Source organism: Fusarium falciforme, chromosome 5 (assembly GCF_026873545.1).
Source record: "Fusarium falciforme chromosome 5, complete sequence".
NCBI classification, from domain to species: Eukaryota; Fungi; Ascomycota; class Sordariomycetes; order Hypocreales; family Nectriaceae; genus Fusarium; species Fusarium falciforme.
The window spans coordinates 121,676-138,988 of record NC_070548.1 but is presented as its reverse complement, the minus strand read 5'-3'; the positions used below and the strand labels follow the sequence as shown (position 1 = coordinate 138,988).

The following is a 17,313-nucleotide window of genomic DNA, read 5'->3' as shown; positions in this document are numbered from 1 at the left end:
GCAGGTCGACGTGTCGGGTCATCCGAGAACCCGAGAATGGATGCAGCAAGAGGGTGTAAGTGTTCCACTGAATTTTGCGAGACATTTCTAATTCACTTGGACAGTGTGATTAAAGCCCAGCTATTCATCATTATTCGCTACGTCTGCATCCCAGGCCGTTTCGCTAACGACTGGTTCTCTCTGTCTCCAGGATGGTTGCCCAATTCTGTGGATAACATGGATGCAGAGATGTTACCCATGTTCTCGCCCAAGGTGAAATATGGTCCGTTCAATGTATGCACCACAATTGAAGACTCTTGATAATATATTCTTCACGCGATGTGCTTCCTTTGCCTTGTTCCTCTCAACATCTCAGGCCCAACGCTATCACTCCGATTCCCTGGACGTATCAGTCATTTCTACACTCAGACAAACGCTACCACCTCACGCCAGCCTAAAATAATAACGGGACACTGCTTGTTGTGCTGATGACTCTACTTTGCTGTTTCTAAGTTCGATCTTCTGGCTCAGTTAACCCATCAAGGGTCGGACTTCAACTATAACAAAGAATACTAATGTGATCATGTCCAAAGGATGCTTAGTCTATACTGCATTTCTTTATCCAGTGCTCGATGCCATTACGCTGAGAAAGGAACAAGATGCTCATTTACTAGCAGCTAGGCAACTAATTTTTGTGTCAAGGCAAGCGCAATCATCAGGCATGTCAGTCAATCACAATACATGCCCCCTAAGATTGGTCGCCCAGTGGTTGAGGTGCATTAAGCGCCCCCTTCAAGCCACAATAACTTTCAGCTCCTCGAGCTTGCCCAATTAAAACCGGCCACTCGCCCAGCATCCTCTCTCTTCCTGCCTGGGTCTTGGCGGCAGATTTGAGAAATGTGGTCTTGCGGTGGGGGGTAAAATAAAGACATTCTCTGGTTCGTTACTTGTTAATCTCAGGCTCCGGAAGTGCGAGGGACCTGAGCATGATCTGATAAATTGTTGCAAGTCGGTAGACTCAGATAAAACCCTTGAGCATCTGTGCCATTTCCGTTGGACTTATCTATTCTAGAGTGGCTAATCTGTAGTAATATTCGAACAGGTAACTAAATTATGAGCGTTGCGTGAAGTTTACGGCGTAGTTTACATCGCACTTGTGGACTTTTGCTCTCACCAAAGCCTCAGGTATCCATGCAGACAGACCCTGCATTGCTAAGCGCCGAGACAGATCGACAAAGCACCGTAGGTCCTGAGCCATAAAGGTGGGAGACCAGGCTGGCGCCCTCGGCGTGATACCTTCCCTCCCCTTCTTCACCCTCTTTCCCGGGCCCAATCGCCCTTTTTTTCCTCTCAAGTCTGCCTATCATGGTGGAAGCGCTGGGCTTGGTCTCCGGCTGCCTCACCATCATTGAATTGTCGGCCAAGATCGTCGGGTGGTGTGTCGAGTATTCGGCCTCCGTCAAAAATGCCGCGGCGGATATCCAACGCCTGCAAAGGCAGGTTGAGGCGCTGCGGGTAATAGTTCAGGGCCACCGGAATCTCCTCGAGGGACGCAATGGCGCCAAACTCTCCGTGTCAAACAACGTACGCCAGGCTGTTGATGCCTGCTGTGGACATCTTTTCCAGGTTCACGAGAAGCTGAAGCCAAGAAAAAGACATTCAGCCAGGAACCTGCTGGGAATTCGAGCCCTTACATGGCCTTTCAGTAGTTCAGAAGTGGTCAAACTAATCAGCGATATCCAATCCTGGATGGACATCATGGATGCAGGTCTGCAAATTGATCAGTGGTATATTGCGCCCCCGATACTCTTATGCACACTACAGAGCCACTCTAATGTCTTTCCAGCGCCATCATTCTCGGTACCAATCAACAGATGGTCCTCTCCAAGCTCCCCACAGCCTCAGGCGCATCTTACAACTCGCACCAGAATGAACACGCTCCAAGATGCCACCCCGAAACCAGGCTCGACCTTCTCTCCCAAATACGCCAGTGGGCTCAAGATCCTCAGACAAAACCACTGTACTGGCTGAATGGCATGGCAGGGACCGGGAAATCGACCATTTCGCGGACCTTGGCCGCCTATTTTGATTCCATAGGAAGCCTCGGGGCCAGCTTTTTCTTCAAAAGAGGCGAGCATGATCGCTCAGCTTCTACACTTCTATTCTCGACCATCGCATATCAACTTGCCTATGCGTATCCCGCCGCCTTACCTCATATCATCCAAGTCCTTGAAACTGAGCCATCCATCTCGCAAAAGCCTCTCAAGGAGCAGTTTCAAAGGCTTGTTGTGGGGCCCCTGTCTCGGATCCAAGCACAATCACAGAGCCTCATTATCATCATCGATGCCTTGGACGAGTGTGACTCGGACCAGGATATCAGGATCATCATATCCGCCTTTACACAGGCGAACAGCCTGAACTCATCTAGACTCAAGGTTCTCGTTACCAGCAGACCAGAGCTGCCCATCCGGCTCGGGTTCTCGGGTCACGAAGGTGTCTACGAAACACTGATCCTACATGAGGTTCCTCCGCTTCATGTGGAGGCCGATCTCTTCATATATCTGATGCATGAAGCCAAGCTCATCAGGGATTCGTTCAACCGAACTGTGCCTCTCCATAGACACTTGTCACCGGATTGGCCCAACCCGCTGCATATTGCGATTCTTGCCCGGAGTGCGTCTCCGCTGTTCATCATTGCGGCCACAATGATGCGTATCATCGGGGATCGTGTCTTGGGCAGCCCAGACGACCAACTCACAAGGATCTTGCATGATCTCACTCTGCGTAGCGACATTGGTGGCAATATCAGCGCCACGTATCTTTCTGCATTGAGCCCACTTGTTGCTGGCCGCTCCAGCCGAGACAAAGATCACATCCTCCAGCAATTCCGTGCCATCATCGGGCCCCTGGTTCTTCTACAGACGCCGCTCTCTATAGGATGTCTCGGACGCCTGCTAGATATTCCCCACAACCTTATCGACCAGACGCTCGACTCACTACATTCCGTGCTCAACGTCCCTGACATACCCGACGGTGTTGTGCGGCTCTTTCACTTGTCCTTTCGCGACTTCCTGCTGAACGCCGAGAACCCGGGTAGCACCGATTTCCAGATCAATGAGGCCAACACCCACAAAGAACTGGCATTCCAGTGTCTAGATCTGCTGACGACACGAACTCCCCTGCACAAGAACATCTGTAATTTCCAGTGGCCTGGGACGTCCTGTTCTGGCATCAGCACCGAGTTTAAAACGCATTGTCTGCCAGAGGAGGTGCAGTATGCGTGCCTCTACTGGGTCCATCATCTGAGGAACAGCCAGGTTCGGATCCATGACGGCGATAGAGTACACGAGTTCCTCAGGATACATTTCCTCCACTGGTTGGAAGCACTCAGTATTCTCGGCCGAGTTTCTGAAACAATTACTCAAATCTCCGTGTTGCAAAACCTGGCGCAGGTATGTCCAAACTGCAAGCGTACTAACCTTGACCAATACTAATTCTTAACAGTTCGAAGCAGTATCAGAAGTGGTCTCTTTTCTCGAAGGTGCAAGGCGTTTCGTCTTGGCTCACAGACACATTGCCTCCCAGGTGCCATCGCAGCTCTATTCTTCGGCGCTCATCTTCAGTCCGGTGAATAGCGTCATCCGCCAAACTTTTGTAGAGGACATGCCGCCATATATTACTCTCTTTCCCAAGGTGGACCAAGATTGGTCTGCTGCTTTGATGTCGCTTGAAGGCCACAAAGCCATGGTCTTTGATGCGGTCTTTTCCCCTGACTCACGGCTTCTAGCGTCTGCATCGGACGATGCGACGGTGCGCATCTGGGAGGCCGACACGGGGGAGCATCTTCAAACGCTTGAAGGACACGACAGTGGGGTTTACTCGGTTGCCTTCTCTCATGATTCCAAGTTCCTGGCATCTGCATCGAAAGATTGTACGCTCAAACTTTGGTCAGTACAAACCGGCGATCAACTTGGAACATTTACGGGTCATAATAACACAGTCCGCTCTGTTGTCTTTTCTCCTGACTCAAGGACTCTTATTTCCGGGTCAGATGATACTTATGTTCGAGTCTGGTCGGTTGCCACCACTGCGACCACTCACACCCTGGAAGGCCACACTTCGCCAGTCGAGGTGTGTGCCTGCTCACCAAGCAGAAATCTGATTGCCTCAGGGTCATTGGATGACTATGTCCGAGTTTGGTCAATCCACAGCGGCCAATATATTCGAAGCCTGAACAGTCACGAGAGGGGAGTTACATCAGTGGCCTTTTCATCAGACTCATGCCGGATTGCGTCGACATCGCGGAATGGAATAGTTCGTATCTGGGCAGTTGAAGGAGGTGGTTGTCTGCAAGTGTACAACGAGCAACAGGACCGCATCTTCTCGGCAGCCTGGTCACCAGATCTCGAAATGATGGTCATGGCGTCGAGCAGAGACATTCACTTCCGTCAGTTCTCGCCGACTGAAGAAACGTGGAGCATAAACGCCCACAACGCCACCTCAGCATCTTTCTCATCCGACTTAGGGCTGATCGCGTCCGGTTCCTTCGACGGCTGCGTGCGGATCTGGTCTACAACTCCACGGGCTTCCACGAGTATTTCGGACGACCAAATACTATCAGTGCACTTTGTGGCAAACTCGAGCCTCGTAGCGGCAAGATCACGCACAGTGATCAGTCTTTGGTCCGCTGACACGGGAGGTCGCCAATCAATACTTGAAGGGCGCATTGAATGGGGGAAACTGACGGAATTCTCTCCTGATGCGACTCTCTTGGCTGCGGCGTCAGCAGATGGCCTCGTCCGGATCTGGTCGACAGAGACGGGGAAGTGTGTACACACACTAGTTAGTGCCAGCAACCGCCCCCGTTATCTTGCTTTTGCAGCCGATTCACGCCGGCTGGTGGTTGTACACAAGAATGGAATCATCGAGGGCTGGCAATGGGAGAAGGGAACCTACGAGCGAATCTTCCTCCGGTGTTTTGAACTGCCGAAATTCCACAGCCTGGCCGTAGCACCCAGGATGAAATTCCTAGCCTTGACGGTTGGAAAGGGAATTCTCATCTGGGAAATAGGCGAGTATGACTATCTGCTACGATCCGCTGGCTATGCCCGCTTGATTGCCTTTTCACAGGACTCAAACCTCGTTGCATCTGTCCAGGGAACTAGTGGATACATCACCATTTGGTCGGTTCGAAAACGCCAGTGTTTGAAACAAATCCCATTGGCCTGTGACATATACAGCCTCTCGTTCAGTCCTGACAACACCACTTTATACACGACAAGTGGCCCATTTTCATTGAACGAGACTACACTCGTCGCTGGGGATCTATCATTGACGCCAACCGAAGTACCAGAAACGAACAGCAAGTTCACTCTCAGTGCTGATAGGTCTTGGATCCAGTATTCGGGACAGAACCTCCTGTGGCTTCCCTCTGAGTCTAGACCTCGTGACGGGTATTTTGGGCAGCTGTTCTATGTCATTGGAGAGTCTATTATTGTCTTGGGGTGCTCTATAAAGGATATCATGGTTATCAGATTTTCAAATCAGTGGGTATGATGTGAGGGGGCGAGCATGCCTGGTTGAGTGGCGGGAAACATCAGTGGTGCCGAGCTTGTCAACGCGCTCGAGGTCAAAAGACATCGTCATGGTAGGGGAGGAGTTGGAGGAGTTAAAGGGTAAAGAAATGGATGCTTCTGGCTAAGACGACTGATAAGATACACCAGGTCAGTTAGTTAGTGGGCCGCTATACCTGTCTCATTCAAGAGGATGATGACGTGACTAGGTGAGTCAGCATCGTACCCATGTCACTTGTGAAGAAGAGAAGGACAAATACCCTATACTTGTGTATTAAGAATGTTATGTCGCTGAGTTGCTGAATAGCCTTAAGAAAATGAAAGAGGATAGAGCTTGTATGGTAGCGAGGAACGAAGCGAGTCCTTCGGCCGGAACATGTTCTTCTAATAATTCTACCTGAGAGCTACCTCAGAAGAGATTTTTACGCCTATGGGTGGTTGGCGGGCCCCGCGTCTGCAGGCATTAATTATATCAACAAGTGGCATGTCTTTGAACGAATGACTTGATTTATTGAACGTTCTTATATGATACCCGTTTATGCTCCTTAGACTCCCTACCTGCTCCTTACCGAACGACCGTAGACACAAAACCGCCCCTCACGAGCGACCAGAAAACTACAAGCCAGCCCACCAGATGAGCTGAGTAGTATCGTCTCCCTCAATACTCGTTCTAGTCTGCTAATCCAATATGTTTGGGAAATTGAAAGACAATGCTAATAAACCGGAAACTGGATTGTAAGCCCGTCAGTTGTCAGGGCTCACTGAACGTAAAACCTTATTGATAACTCAAGTTGGGCATGGGCCATACAGAGTCATGTTCTTAAGCATGTGTTTTCTCTTTGTGTAATCGTAAAAGATGTTATCAACTCACTAATCCCCATAATCCCCTGCAAAGTTCGTATCTTGATCTCCAAGATCCACAATCTTCCCGACTCTTCCGAAGTTCCCGTTGAGCCCCGTTATATTCTGTCATCTTCGACGTCATTATGCTTTCCTAACTCTTGTTTTGCCTTTTTATCGGGAAATTCCTCAGCTAGAAACTCAATTGATGATGAAAGAATGCAAAATACTCTCAAGGCCATGATGTAATTGTCGCACCATGGTAGATAACCGAGGTAATAGGTATGATTCATGAAGATATAAGAGTTTCGACAGCAACCTGTGCCAAGACTCGCACCATCCACCAATCTTCTCTACCTACGTTTCAGTCATTCACCATGGCTCCTGCAACAAGCTCTGATGTTCTCGAATACGAAAAGTCCATCTTCGATGCTGGACTCCACTTTGCTCGACCTTCGTTCACCTTTCAGTCATCAGAATGGGAGCCTATGGCCAAGGATGTCCTCTCGGCAACCTCCTGGGGCTACATCCACGGCAACTGCGGAGCTGGCTCAACCTATCGAAACAATCTCACCTCTTTTACCCGTTGGTCCATTGTGCCTAGACGCTTGGTGCCTAGCCGAAAGGACGATGCTGGCAACGAGAGGTTTTCAGACACGACGACAACGGTTCTCGGTCAAACCCTGCCCTTCCCAGTTGCTATTGCGCCGATTGGTGTGCAAAAGATCTTCAACCCTGAGGGAGAGGCTGCTACCGCCCGAGCCACTGCTTCACTTGGCATCCCATACATCCTGAGTACGGCTTCAAGCACAAGCATCGAGGATGTGGCATCCGCAAATGGCGCAGGTGCTCCCAGGTGGTACCAACTTTACTGGCCAAGTCGTGAGCATGACGACATCACAATCTCCCTCCTGAAGCGAGCCAAGGCAGCCGGTTATACCGCCTTGTTCGTCACACTCGATACTTATGTGCTCGGATGGCGTCCCAGTGATCTGGACAATGGATACAACCCATTCATCCACCCAGATCATATCGGCGTGGAAATTGGGTTGACAGACCCCGTCTTTCAAAAGCAGTTCAAAGAAAAGCATGGGTACGACATCTCTAGCGCCCCCAGTGGCGTGTACCAGTCAACCCAGGGCGGAGCAACTGGAGCCAGCCTTGGCCCGGCGGCACGAGAATGGGCCAAAATTATATTCCCTGGACACTCACACTCTTGGGAAGACGTCGAGTTCCTCAAGAAGCACTGGGATGGGCCTATTGTTCTCAAGGGCATTCAAAGCGTGCATGATGCTAAGAAATGTGCTGAAGTGGGCGTCCAAGGAATTGTTGTGAGCAACCATGGCGGAAGACAGCAGGATGGTGGAGCCAGCAGCTTGGGAATGCTGCCGAAGGTTGTTGATGCTGTTGGAGATAAGATCGATGTCATCTTTGACAGTGGTATCAGATGTGGTGCTGATATCATCAAGGCAATCGCTCTGGGGGCCAAGTGTGTTCTGGTCGGTCGACCCTATGCGTATGGGCTGGCACTGGGAGGAGAAGAGGGAGTCAGACATGTACTTCGAGCCATGTGTGGTGATTTGACCATGAACATGCACCTTGCAGGTCTCCGTGACATACATGAAGTTACCAGGGATATCTTGGTAAAGGAGTCGGATCTTGCCTAACGAGGAGTCGAAGGGTTCGAGTTTGATTCAATCTCTTTATAATGAGGCGGTACTATCCACGCCTTCTCTTCTGTTCCTAATTACAAATTCAATATCAAGTTCGCTATGCTCTATGCTTTTCATCCATCATTCCTCCTCACCAAGATCTCTTCGCCACACCTTGACAGGCATCTCTCCCAAGATGTGGTTCATGGTCTCTTCCCGTTTGAGCTCGAAGCCTGCAGGCAGAGCGAACTCGTACCTGTGAACAATCGAGGCAAGACAAACAGCCTGCTCAAGGTAGGAGATATTGCGTCCGATGCAACCTCTGGCGCCAGCTGAGAAGGTGATGAACCAAGACTGGAGTTCCTTGCCCTTTTCGCCAAGGAATCTCTCGGGGAGGTACTTTTCGGCCTCTGGGTAGACAGTCTCGTCGCGATGCGCCACGAGAGCCGAGATGCCGACAGTGGTGTTGCCTGGGATGTACTGGCCCATGATTGTCGTACCTTCAGGAGGAGTCTTGCGACCAAGGCTTTGAGGAGTAGGAGGCCAAAGTCGAAGGGACTCATCCAGACAGGCTCGAAGGTAAGGAAGATGCTTCACCTTGTCATAAGGAGCAACCATCTCATCAGGCTCCAAAACCGAGTCGATCTCGTTTCGCAGGGTCTCCATCTTGTCCGGATTGAGAAGCAGCTGGTAGAGGACGTTTGCAAGGGCGATAGCAGTAGTGACACTTCCGGCGTTCATCATGATGTTGATTTCGGCAACAACCTCGCCCCATTCAAGGTTGTGAGGGTTACCGCTCTTGTCCTCCATTAGAGCTTGGAAGAAGTCATCAAGCTTCTCTCCGGCATTATAGCGTTGCAGTCGGAGGTTCGCACGGCGGAGGACAATAGCATCCCAGCCTCGGCTCGATTCGGACATGCGTCTGTAGTAGGGGATGATGTTGGAAATCTTGTCGAGCAGCTTGTAGTTATCGTAGCTCCAGAGAAGGAGAGATTGCTTTCGAGCAGTGGGATAGAGGCATTCTCGGAGGTTGGCTTCGAAAATGGTACCGTTCTTCTCCTGCGCTTCGACTCGGTCGTGGCCCCGGTCGAGGAGGCCGAGTTTCTCTGAGAGACCAATATCGGCAATGGCATCGAGCGAAAAGAAGTTGGACCAAGCGCGGAAGTCGACGTTGACGTCCTCAGGGTTGGGATACTTGACGCCCTTGGGCAAAGGAGCCGTGCAGCACTTTTCAAAGTGGTTCATCATTCTCTGCACCTTATCAGCGACCTTGTATTCCCATTCCTCGAGGTTCTTGAGGGCGTAAGCGGAGGAGAGAACTTTTCGCTTTCGTGCGTGGTCGGGCTTGTCGACGACGTCGGCCAAGTGGAAATGAGTTCCGGCCGTGAGCACGTACGATTCGTCCTTGGTGCAGGGGGTTCCGTGACCGTAGATGCCCTTAATAGCCTTGACACTACCAAAGGACAAAGTGTTTGGGCCAGTTCGAAGGATTGGCTCCTTCTTGTGCATCTTGGCCATCGCGGAAGATCGGGCGCCTCCATGAGCGAGGACCATGAAAGGGAGGTTGGACATGCCCGAGAAGGTGGACATGTTTGGGAATCGCCGAAGGCCTAGGCGTGGTAAATATTGAGGCAACACAGAAAGACAGAATGTATTTTACCTTTCGAGTCTCTAAGGTAAACGACAAATGGATAGATCAGGAAGTAGATGACTGCGACAACTCCCAATGTCGCGGCATAGGGCGTAGTGCCCAGAGACGCGACAGAGACTGACATTTCTCTGGTCCAGGTGAAAGAAAATCGACCAAGAAGGTTTGTACAAAATAGGCTAGAGGAGAATCGGGCAACTGAGAAAACGTCGCCGCTTGTGCTCAGAGAGCAGTAGAATTGTTCTAGAAAAAGGAGTGCTGATCAGAGTAGTAAACTACAACCACCAAAGCCATGACAAGCGCCCTTTCTTATACACGTCGACTACAATGTGGATGTCAACCACCAAAGACCCAATCTTGATCAAGATATTACCATGTTGGGCATCCCACGCCAGAGAAAGGGAATCTCCGTCTCATGAGTCTAAGGGCTTCTCTCCGCCCCCCGCATTTACCCCGCCCCCGTCTCCGCCACGAGCTTGGACATTTTCCCTGCAGGTCGAAAAGGGATATAAACAGCGAAGCCCTGACTTTTAAGACCCGCTTCTCGACCCTTGCTCCCTTCTCTCTCCGTCCCGTCTTCTCGCTGCCATGCCGCCCACCGGTCCTCGGAGGCCCGGTTGTGAGGTAAGTCCAAGTTGCCTATCCTGATCATCCGGGACTGATCGCCTTCCTAGAATTGCCGTGCGAGGCAAGTTGTCCCATTCCCTCTGATCTCACAGGTGACGACATTGTCTGACGGAATCCCATCTTGATAGACATCTAAAGTGTAAGTACCGAGTAGCTGCACAGTTCAATGTGTTCGTCGAGGGTACCCTGACTGGCTTATCGTGCAGGTGATGGGGAAAAACCCTGCGCGCAGTGCGTCAAAAAGAACATTGACTGCAACCGAAATCTCAGGGTCCGCTTCCGGCACAAATCCAAGACCGGGTGAGTAGCCGGCTAGACCGGAACTCGATGAGGACACAAGATGCGACAATGCTGACTGATCCATCAGAGAGCCTCAACCCGAGTTTTCTACCTCCCAGGTCTGGTGCAAGACGGCTGGCAAGAGACTCAAGTTTCTCGACCAAAGTCTAGAGGTTGCTCGGTATTACGACGACGATGCCGAGTCGGATGGGGAATCACGACAGCCCCTGCGACAGCAAAATCTTGATCGCAGCACCTCCCCGCCCGGTCCCGATCAACAACCAGTAGCGTCTCTCGAGACTGCTTCGAGTGCCGGTTCTGCGGGTCTTGCGCAGCAGACAGATCGCGATTACGTCTCACCCATTCAAGGGTCATCAGGGAGTTCTCCCCGACTCGATCCTGGCCTCTCACAGCCATCCATCTTCTCCTGCCAACGACTGCATCATGCGCCCCTTCCAGGACACACCAGCAGCAGCATTGTCTCCTTAGGCGGGCCTCGTCAATATCACCCTTTCTCTAACCACAGCCCATCAAGCTCCAACTCCTTCCCACATGATCGCACATCTACCAATGCCGATCTACCACCTGCGCCACTCAACGATCGCACCAGGGCGAAGCTATTCCGACATTATATCAAATATATCGCGCCCGCATTCGACTCTTACGACCCAAACAGATACCTCTCAGCATGTGTTCCATCGATAGCCGCGACATGTCCAGCATTTCTCGAACTGATTCTGGTCGTTGCCGCTGGACACTTTCACGCTGTTCAAGGCGGTGCTTCAAACCTTGAACTCGATGTCTATAGGCGGCAGCTGCCATCTCACGATGATTTCTTACAACAGATGATTCGGTCAGGCATGGACATGTCTCATCTCGACGTTGCCGTTTTACTCTATCATTTCTCCGAACATCTTCAAGGTTAGATATCCTTCTCATCTGTGCTCAACTTGAACACAGCAAAATGCCTTCTTGCGTTCTCTATCGAGTGGTGTCTTGACCCTATAAGCTAGAATAGACTCACTAACCTGCGTGTCCAGCCACCTCGATGCATCACGATGGCTCATCAGACTTGATCCCCCCACATCTTGACATGTCCAGGCTCCATGTGTCCCCTCTTTTGACTAGAGTTCCCGTCACGTTTCATGACGCCGTAATGTGGGCATGTCTGAGACAAGAGTTGTTCCTGGCAGTTATGAACCAGGCCCCCATCGATCAAGACACTTACCGATCCGGCCTGGAGCATCTTACTCATACCAGCGATGATTTTTCCAGGACGAACAGAATGCTGCTTAAATTGATGGAAGTGGTCAGGTTTTGTTTTGGAGAGGGAAAGGATACGACCACATACGATGAACTCCTCGAATCGACTGCCTCCTGGATGAGGAGTACGCCAGCTTCCTTTACCCCAGTCATGGCACGACGAAAATGTAATGGGGCACCCTTCCCCGAGATCTGGCTGCTGAATGATTGCATTGCTGCGGGGCTTCAGTACTACCATCTCTCAAGGATACTCTTGATTGTCCATGACCCTCGTGTACCTCGCCTCTGCCGAGCCCGGAGAGAGGCCTCTCGTTGGATTGATGTGGGTAGAGTGCAAACTTACACCTCCGATACGCCTCGCCTTGCATGCAGAAGCTGACTCGAACAGGCCCAAGTAAGGAACGATCTTGAGATTATTTGTGGGATCGCGGAGTCAATGAGTAAAATCAACCCGATGCACATGTAAGTCTAGGCTTTACTCTCTCGTTCAGCTAGCTAACCCCGGTTCCAGAACCGCCTGCATGGCAATCTCCATGGTCGGAGATCGTTGCTCTCAAAGAAGTCAGCAAGGTGCCGTCATCAATATTCTGGACAAGACGACCACAGAGTTTGGGTGGTCTACCGACCTGGCGTAAGTACCCTTGGGTTCATGGAGCAGTTCCCAAGACTAACCACTTGGATAGAAGGAAGCATCTCCTCGATTCATGGGGATGGCCAACCAGGATGGAAGAGTGATGTTATCCCCGGGCAATGCGTCATTAGCTGCTGTCGGGAGTCTTCCGTATAAGTAATATATCACGAATTGGAGAGCGTATCACAAGTTATGTCATTGTCGCTTTCCTTTTGCCCCCATGGTCAGACAATATAGTTTGGTGATTTCGATCACCTGTTCATTCTCAGTTCCATTTCCAGTGCTTCTGATTACAAAGAACTCATGTTGAAGTATCGAAAGAGATCACATCATCTTACTCTGAAATACCATCAAATATCCAATGCTCCCAGTCTCTCAATGCATCCGTGGTGTGATACTGGCAACAGTAGGGTAACCAGCAATCAGTACGCGGTTAACCAGGGTTCAGAACAAGTAGAGACGGTCCCGATCCCAGGTCAAGGCCTTGTTGGAGTGGCAGAAACCTTGTCTTGCCCCCACGAGGCTAAACCAGACCAGGTTTTGTGACCTCGCTGAATATTTCCCTCCCAGTCTCTCAAGGAAACCGAGTCCGCACCTCGCTTACTGACTCGCACTAGCCTACCCCAAATGAATCACGCTATTTTCTTCCTTGTCCATGGGGCTGGCTGCCTTGACCCCATACCCCAGGTTCCGGATCCCAGACCTGGTCCCCCGAAAACCTTTGAGTGCTCAACTGATGCGGAGAAATGGAGGCATTTTCCGGGACCCCCCGGTCGAGGCCCCAGTCCTTGCGTAACTGTGCAGCCACCTCTCGTGTTGGCCACCCCATGGTATTCGACATGTCTTCCAGAAATCTAAAGACCTCTTGATGCTCACGCACATCTTTGAGGTAGACCCCACCTGTTTTCAGCCAATGTTAGGGGCTAGCAAACAAAAATGCGGAGTGATTTCAGCTTACAGGCGTATAATGTGTGGTGTGCTGTAAAGTAGGCGGTGGGTAGGTTGGGGTTGCTGATAGTCAGGCCAAGTAATGTCCGCAAGTCTTTCCGTACAGACTCCTGATTTCGGTCAGTGAAAGATCCTCATGGAATGTTCTGTCAAAAAGCCTACATCCGAAGCTGCTCGTAAACGAATCGCATCAAATCCCGGCGTCCACAGCTTAGGGTCGAATATGTTGAGCAGCATTCGAGCAATGTAGTAATGCTGATACCCTAGAACTGCACACGGCAATCAGAAAACATTTCTCCCTGGATGAACGTGAGGGGACTAGGTACCCTGTATGTGGCGCGCCATCCATAGTGTAGGGAACACAGACTTCTCGCCACCCTCTCGAGCTGGCGAATCGGGGGACCAAGACAAGACTTTCCACGGTGTTGCCTCATACCATCTCCTGAGGTCTTCACCTAGCTCAGCCCACAGAACGGGATCGAGTCTCGACTCTGGTCCGAAAGCGTATGCCAATACCCGGCCACAGATGAAAACTACTCGATTGGCCAGGGATTCGTCACAAGTATCGACAAAGGACTGAGAGTCCCGGTAGCTGTCCATGTTGGTACGGAGCGGCCTTGACCGCGTTAGAGACACATACATGTCCTGGCGCAAGACAACCCAGCTGGCTGCTTCTCCAAGTCCGCCTTGGGCTGCAAAGCGAAACTCGGAGTTGAGTAGCCTTGAGCTACCTGTAAGATGAGTGCTCCCATCCATATCTAAAAAGCGGTTAGCTTTACCGGGATTCTCAAGTTGAATCTGGCCAACTCACCCGTCATCTCTTCATATGAGCGCAAGATAACGATTCCCGCCAACACGTTCTCATTGACGGCCCCGATTGGGTCATCGAGTATGGGGATGAGGATACGCAACGCATGGCTATGATACGTCTCATGGCTATCGTCGGGGATTCCGCTCTTCAAGCTTATTTGGCGAGACGAAAAGGCCAGTATCGAATAGGCCAGAAAGGGGAAATGGCGAGCGCGTTTAGGAACCTCTGTGCCAAAGTGTCGTGCCGGATCGCAGACGTCAAACTGGAGCTGAGGTTATCCCTACGATGCGGAGTAACTTGCCAAAGGGGATTTTACCCATGGTGCTAGTTCATGTATGAAGTGCATAAAGTACTCGGCTTCCTTCCGATTGTCCAGGGGTGGGCCGAAGCCGAACTCTGCAATAAACCCCGTCTCAGACCTGGTTGCGGATTAGCTCATCCAGCTTTCGGTGATGATGATGCAATGACCAACCCGGTCTCATCTTCCTCCAGAGGCTCGGCCACGGGGAGAAGTGATGGAAGGGGGTTAGACCATCCCTGGCCTATCGAGGCAGCCATCTGCACGCACCCAAGTCGCACAGGCCACGAGCAAGTGGTGATGGTTGGAGAGTGCAGATGTTGTTTGGATAATAAGCGGACCGCCGAGTTGGAGTCCAGGTAATGAAACCACGTTATATCAGGCCTGTGCCACGCTTACCGCACAACCACAGGGCGGCTGGGCACGACCAAGTGTTCCGGGCCAAATATGATGGAGATAACTTCCCCATAGACTCTGCAGGGTAATAATTCGCGCATAAACTCCAGGTTTTACCCCGCATGTGGCCCGACGCCACCTCCAGCTATCGATGAAATGGAGGTGATCCACCCCCGTTAGCTCACCCCGGACCCCAGACGGTACTGGCGATGGCATGCTCCAGCCTTGGGAAAGGTTGAATTTCTTGGTGGACAAGGGTTGGATATGGTCTGAAACTACCCAGTCAGAACACTGGTGATTTGCGCATGAATCGTAAGCCTAGATGCGACTATATATATGGCCTTGCGCCTTGCTTTTGGGTATCTTTTCCCATCAAGCTTGTCTGCAATCCAGCATTCGACATTGCCTCCAGGCTCATCATTCTTGTTTTTGACTTTGCTTTTGTCTCATCACTTTGCTGGCTCCGAACCACTCGGAAAATGTCTTTCCACACGGCTGATGATGCCCATGACCACAAGTCCTCGACAGAGGGCCATGGGATGGGCAAGTCGATATCGCAAAAGATTGAGCACGTCGAGGAGTCCCAGGGCACCATTGTTGATTTTGATGATTCCATTGAAGACACCAAGCCCTCCAGATCCGTGTGGCTGATCACCTTTACTGTCGCTATGGGTGGATTCTTGTTTGGTGAGATCCCTCAACTCGACAGCCTTGCGCGAGCGAGTGACGTTGTTAACAAAGAAAATAGGCTACGACACTGGTGTTATCTCTGCTGTGCTCGTCACCCTCGGGGATGATCTGGGCCACGAACTTGACTCCCATGAGCAGGAGCTGGTTACCTCCATCACCTCTGGCGGTGCCCTCATCGGTGCTCTGATCGCTGGTCTGCCTGCTGACAAGTACGGCCGCAAGCTGGGAATCTACATTGGCTGTGCCCTGTTTCTCATTGGATCAGTCATCCAGGCAGCGGCATTCAATCTTGCGGCAATGACTGCTGGACGCTTGATCGTTGGCCTGGGTGTCGGATCGGCTGCCATGATTATTGTAAGGCGGCCTTTTGTTTTGTGTCTTGTTCACAGTGACTAATATTGACTGTTCTAGCCTCTCTATATCGGTGAGCTGGCTCCTGCCAAGTACCGAGGTCGCATGATTGCTTTTGACAACCTTAGCGTCACTCTGGGTCAGCTCGTCTCATACGGTCTCGGTGCCGCCTTTACTGATGTTCCCCATGGCTGGAGATACATGGTAGCCGTCGGAGGTGTCCCGCCCATCATTTTGGCCGCTCTCCTCCCTCGATGCCCTGAATCGCCCCGTCAACTTATTGCTCATGGCAAGCGGGATGAAGCGGAGAAGTGCTTGCGCCAGGTCTATCCCGATGCTACCGATGAGCAGATGAAGGCCAAGGTTGATCGACTTGTGTGGACTGTTGAGGTTGAGTCTCAGGTTGTGTCCGACAAGTCTCTCTGGTGGCAGTTTAAGCAGCTGCATTGCGTCCCTTCGAATCTTCGAGCCCTCATCTCTGCCTGCACTGTCATGGCCAGTGAGTTCTCCCTGTGCGGCGCATAGAAGGCAACCATCGCTAACAAAGTCTAGTTTCCCAACTTGGTGGTTTCAACACCCTCATGTACTACTCCGCCACCCTGTTCTCTCTCGTTGGGTTCAACAAGCCCACCGCTGTCGCCATCGTTGTCGGTGCCACCAACTTTCTGTTCACGTTTGTCAACATGGTCGTTATCGACAAGGCTGGCCGTCGTATCATCTTGCTTGTAACTGTCCTCGGCATGGTAAGACTCGCGAGACAAATGCATGAGAACAGACTTGAGACTAACTCTGTTTCCAGGCTCTGAGCATGGTAGTTGCCGCGGTTGCCTTTCACTGGATCCCTATCTCTAAGGACCTCGTTCTCCAGGCTGATTCAGTCAACTGGGCCGGCATTGTGGTTCTCGTCACCATCATCCTTTACGTCGCTTTCTTCGCCAGTGGTGTCGCAACTATCGGCTGGGTTGGAACCGAACTGTTGCCTCTCGAAGTTCGCGCTCTCGGTACTATGATGAACACTGTCACTTGCTGGGGTTGCAACATCATCATTGCGTCTACGTTCCTTTCCATGATGAAGGGCATGACGCCAAGCGGTGCTTTTGGCTTTTACGCTGGCATTTGCTTCTTCGGCTGGCTCTTTGTCGTCTTCTTTTACCCCGAGGTCAAGGGACTCCCTCTGGAGGAAGTCAGAAAGGTCTTTGAGAACGGTTTTGATGTCAAGCTGGCTGCTCAGATGCAGCGCGAGCTCAAGGTTTCGAGCCAAATGTCTCAGGCCTCTATGGGTTCTAAGGCCTGAGTTACGGCATGATGACATTGACTCCTTACATTG

At 51.3% G+C, this 17,313-nt stretch overlaps 5 protein-coding genes and 1 pseudogene across 6 annotated transcripts, besides 1 other annotated feature; 4 read left to right on the top strand and 2 right to left on the bottom strand.

Annotated features, from left to right (window-relative positions):
• The first annotated feature begins 1,344 nt into the window (after positions 1 to 1,344).
• Positions 1,345 to 5,145, top strand: NCS54_00633600 (annotated as a pseudogene). Its single transcript has 3 exons — positions 1,345 to 1,766; positions 1,826 to 3,431; positions 3,484 to 5,145.
• Positions 1,345 to 5,145: a sequence feature.
• Positions 5,146 to 6,769: 1,624 nt separating this feature from the next.
• On the top strand, positions 6,770 to 8,059 carry NCS54_00633500 (Hypothetical protein; the record flags this gene model as incomplete). The annotated part of the gene is made up of 1 exon (XM_053151799.1): positions 6,770 to 8,059. The coding sequence occupies one exon, from the start codon at positions 6,770 to 6,772 to the stop codon at positions 8,057 to 8,059; it is 1,290 nt and encodes a 429-aa protein (XP_053007774.1).
• Positions 8,060 to 8,185: 126 nt separating this feature from the next.
• NCS54_00633400 (Hypothetical protein) lies at positions 8,186 to 9,819 on the bottom strand (the record flags this gene model as incomplete). The annotated part of the gene is made up of 2 exons (XM_053151798.1): positions 8,186 to 9,654; positions 9,705 to 9,819. The coding sequence occupies 2 exons, from the start codon at positions 9,817 to 9,819 to the stop codon at positions 8,186 to 8,188; spliced, it is 1,584 nt and encodes a 527-aa protein (XP_053007773.1).
• A 461-nt stretch (positions 9,820 to 10,280) lies between these two features.
• Positions 10,281 to 12,596, top strand: NCS54_00633300 (Hypothetical protein; the record flags this gene model as incomplete). Its single annotated transcript, XM_053151797.1, has 7 exons — positions 10,281 to 10,326; positions 10,526 to 10,619; positions 10,687 to 11,519; positions 11,639 to 12,183; positions 12,250 to 12,323; positions 12,373 to 12,492; positions 12,545 to 12,596. The coding sequence occupies 7 exons, from the start codon at positions 10,281 to 10,283 to the stop codon at positions 12,594 to 12,596; spliced, it is 1,764 nt and encodes a 587-aa protein (XP_053007772.1).
• A 533-nt stretch (positions 12,597 to 13,129) lies between these two features.
• On the bottom strand, positions 13,130 to 14,809 carry NCS54_00633200 (Hypothetical protein; the record flags this gene model as incomplete). Its single annotated transcript, XM_053151796.1, has 7 exons — positions 13,130 to 13,392; positions 13,451 to 13,550; positions 13,603 to 13,709; positions 13,767 to 14,198; positions 14,252 to 14,519; positions 14,568 to 14,670; positions 14,724 to 14,809. 7 exons carry the CDS (start codon positions 14,807 to 14,809, stop codon positions 13,130 to 13,132), a joined length of 1,359 nt encoding a protein of 452 aa, XP_053007771.1.
• A 615-nt stretch (positions 14,810 to 15,424) lies between these two features.
• NCS54_00633100 (MFS domain-containing protein) lies at positions 15,425 to 17,280 on the top strand (the record flags this gene model as incomplete). Its single annotated transcript, XM_053151795.1, has 5 exons — positions 15,425 to 15,632; positions 15,694 to 15,989; positions 16,047 to 16,485; positions 16,539 to 16,729; positions 16,786 to 17,280. 5 exons carry the CDS (start codon positions 15,425 to 15,427, stop codon positions 17,278 to 17,280), a joined length of 1,629 nt encoding a protein of 542 aa, XP_053007770.1.
• Between the last annotated feature and the right edge of the window lie 33 nt (positions 17,281 to 17,313).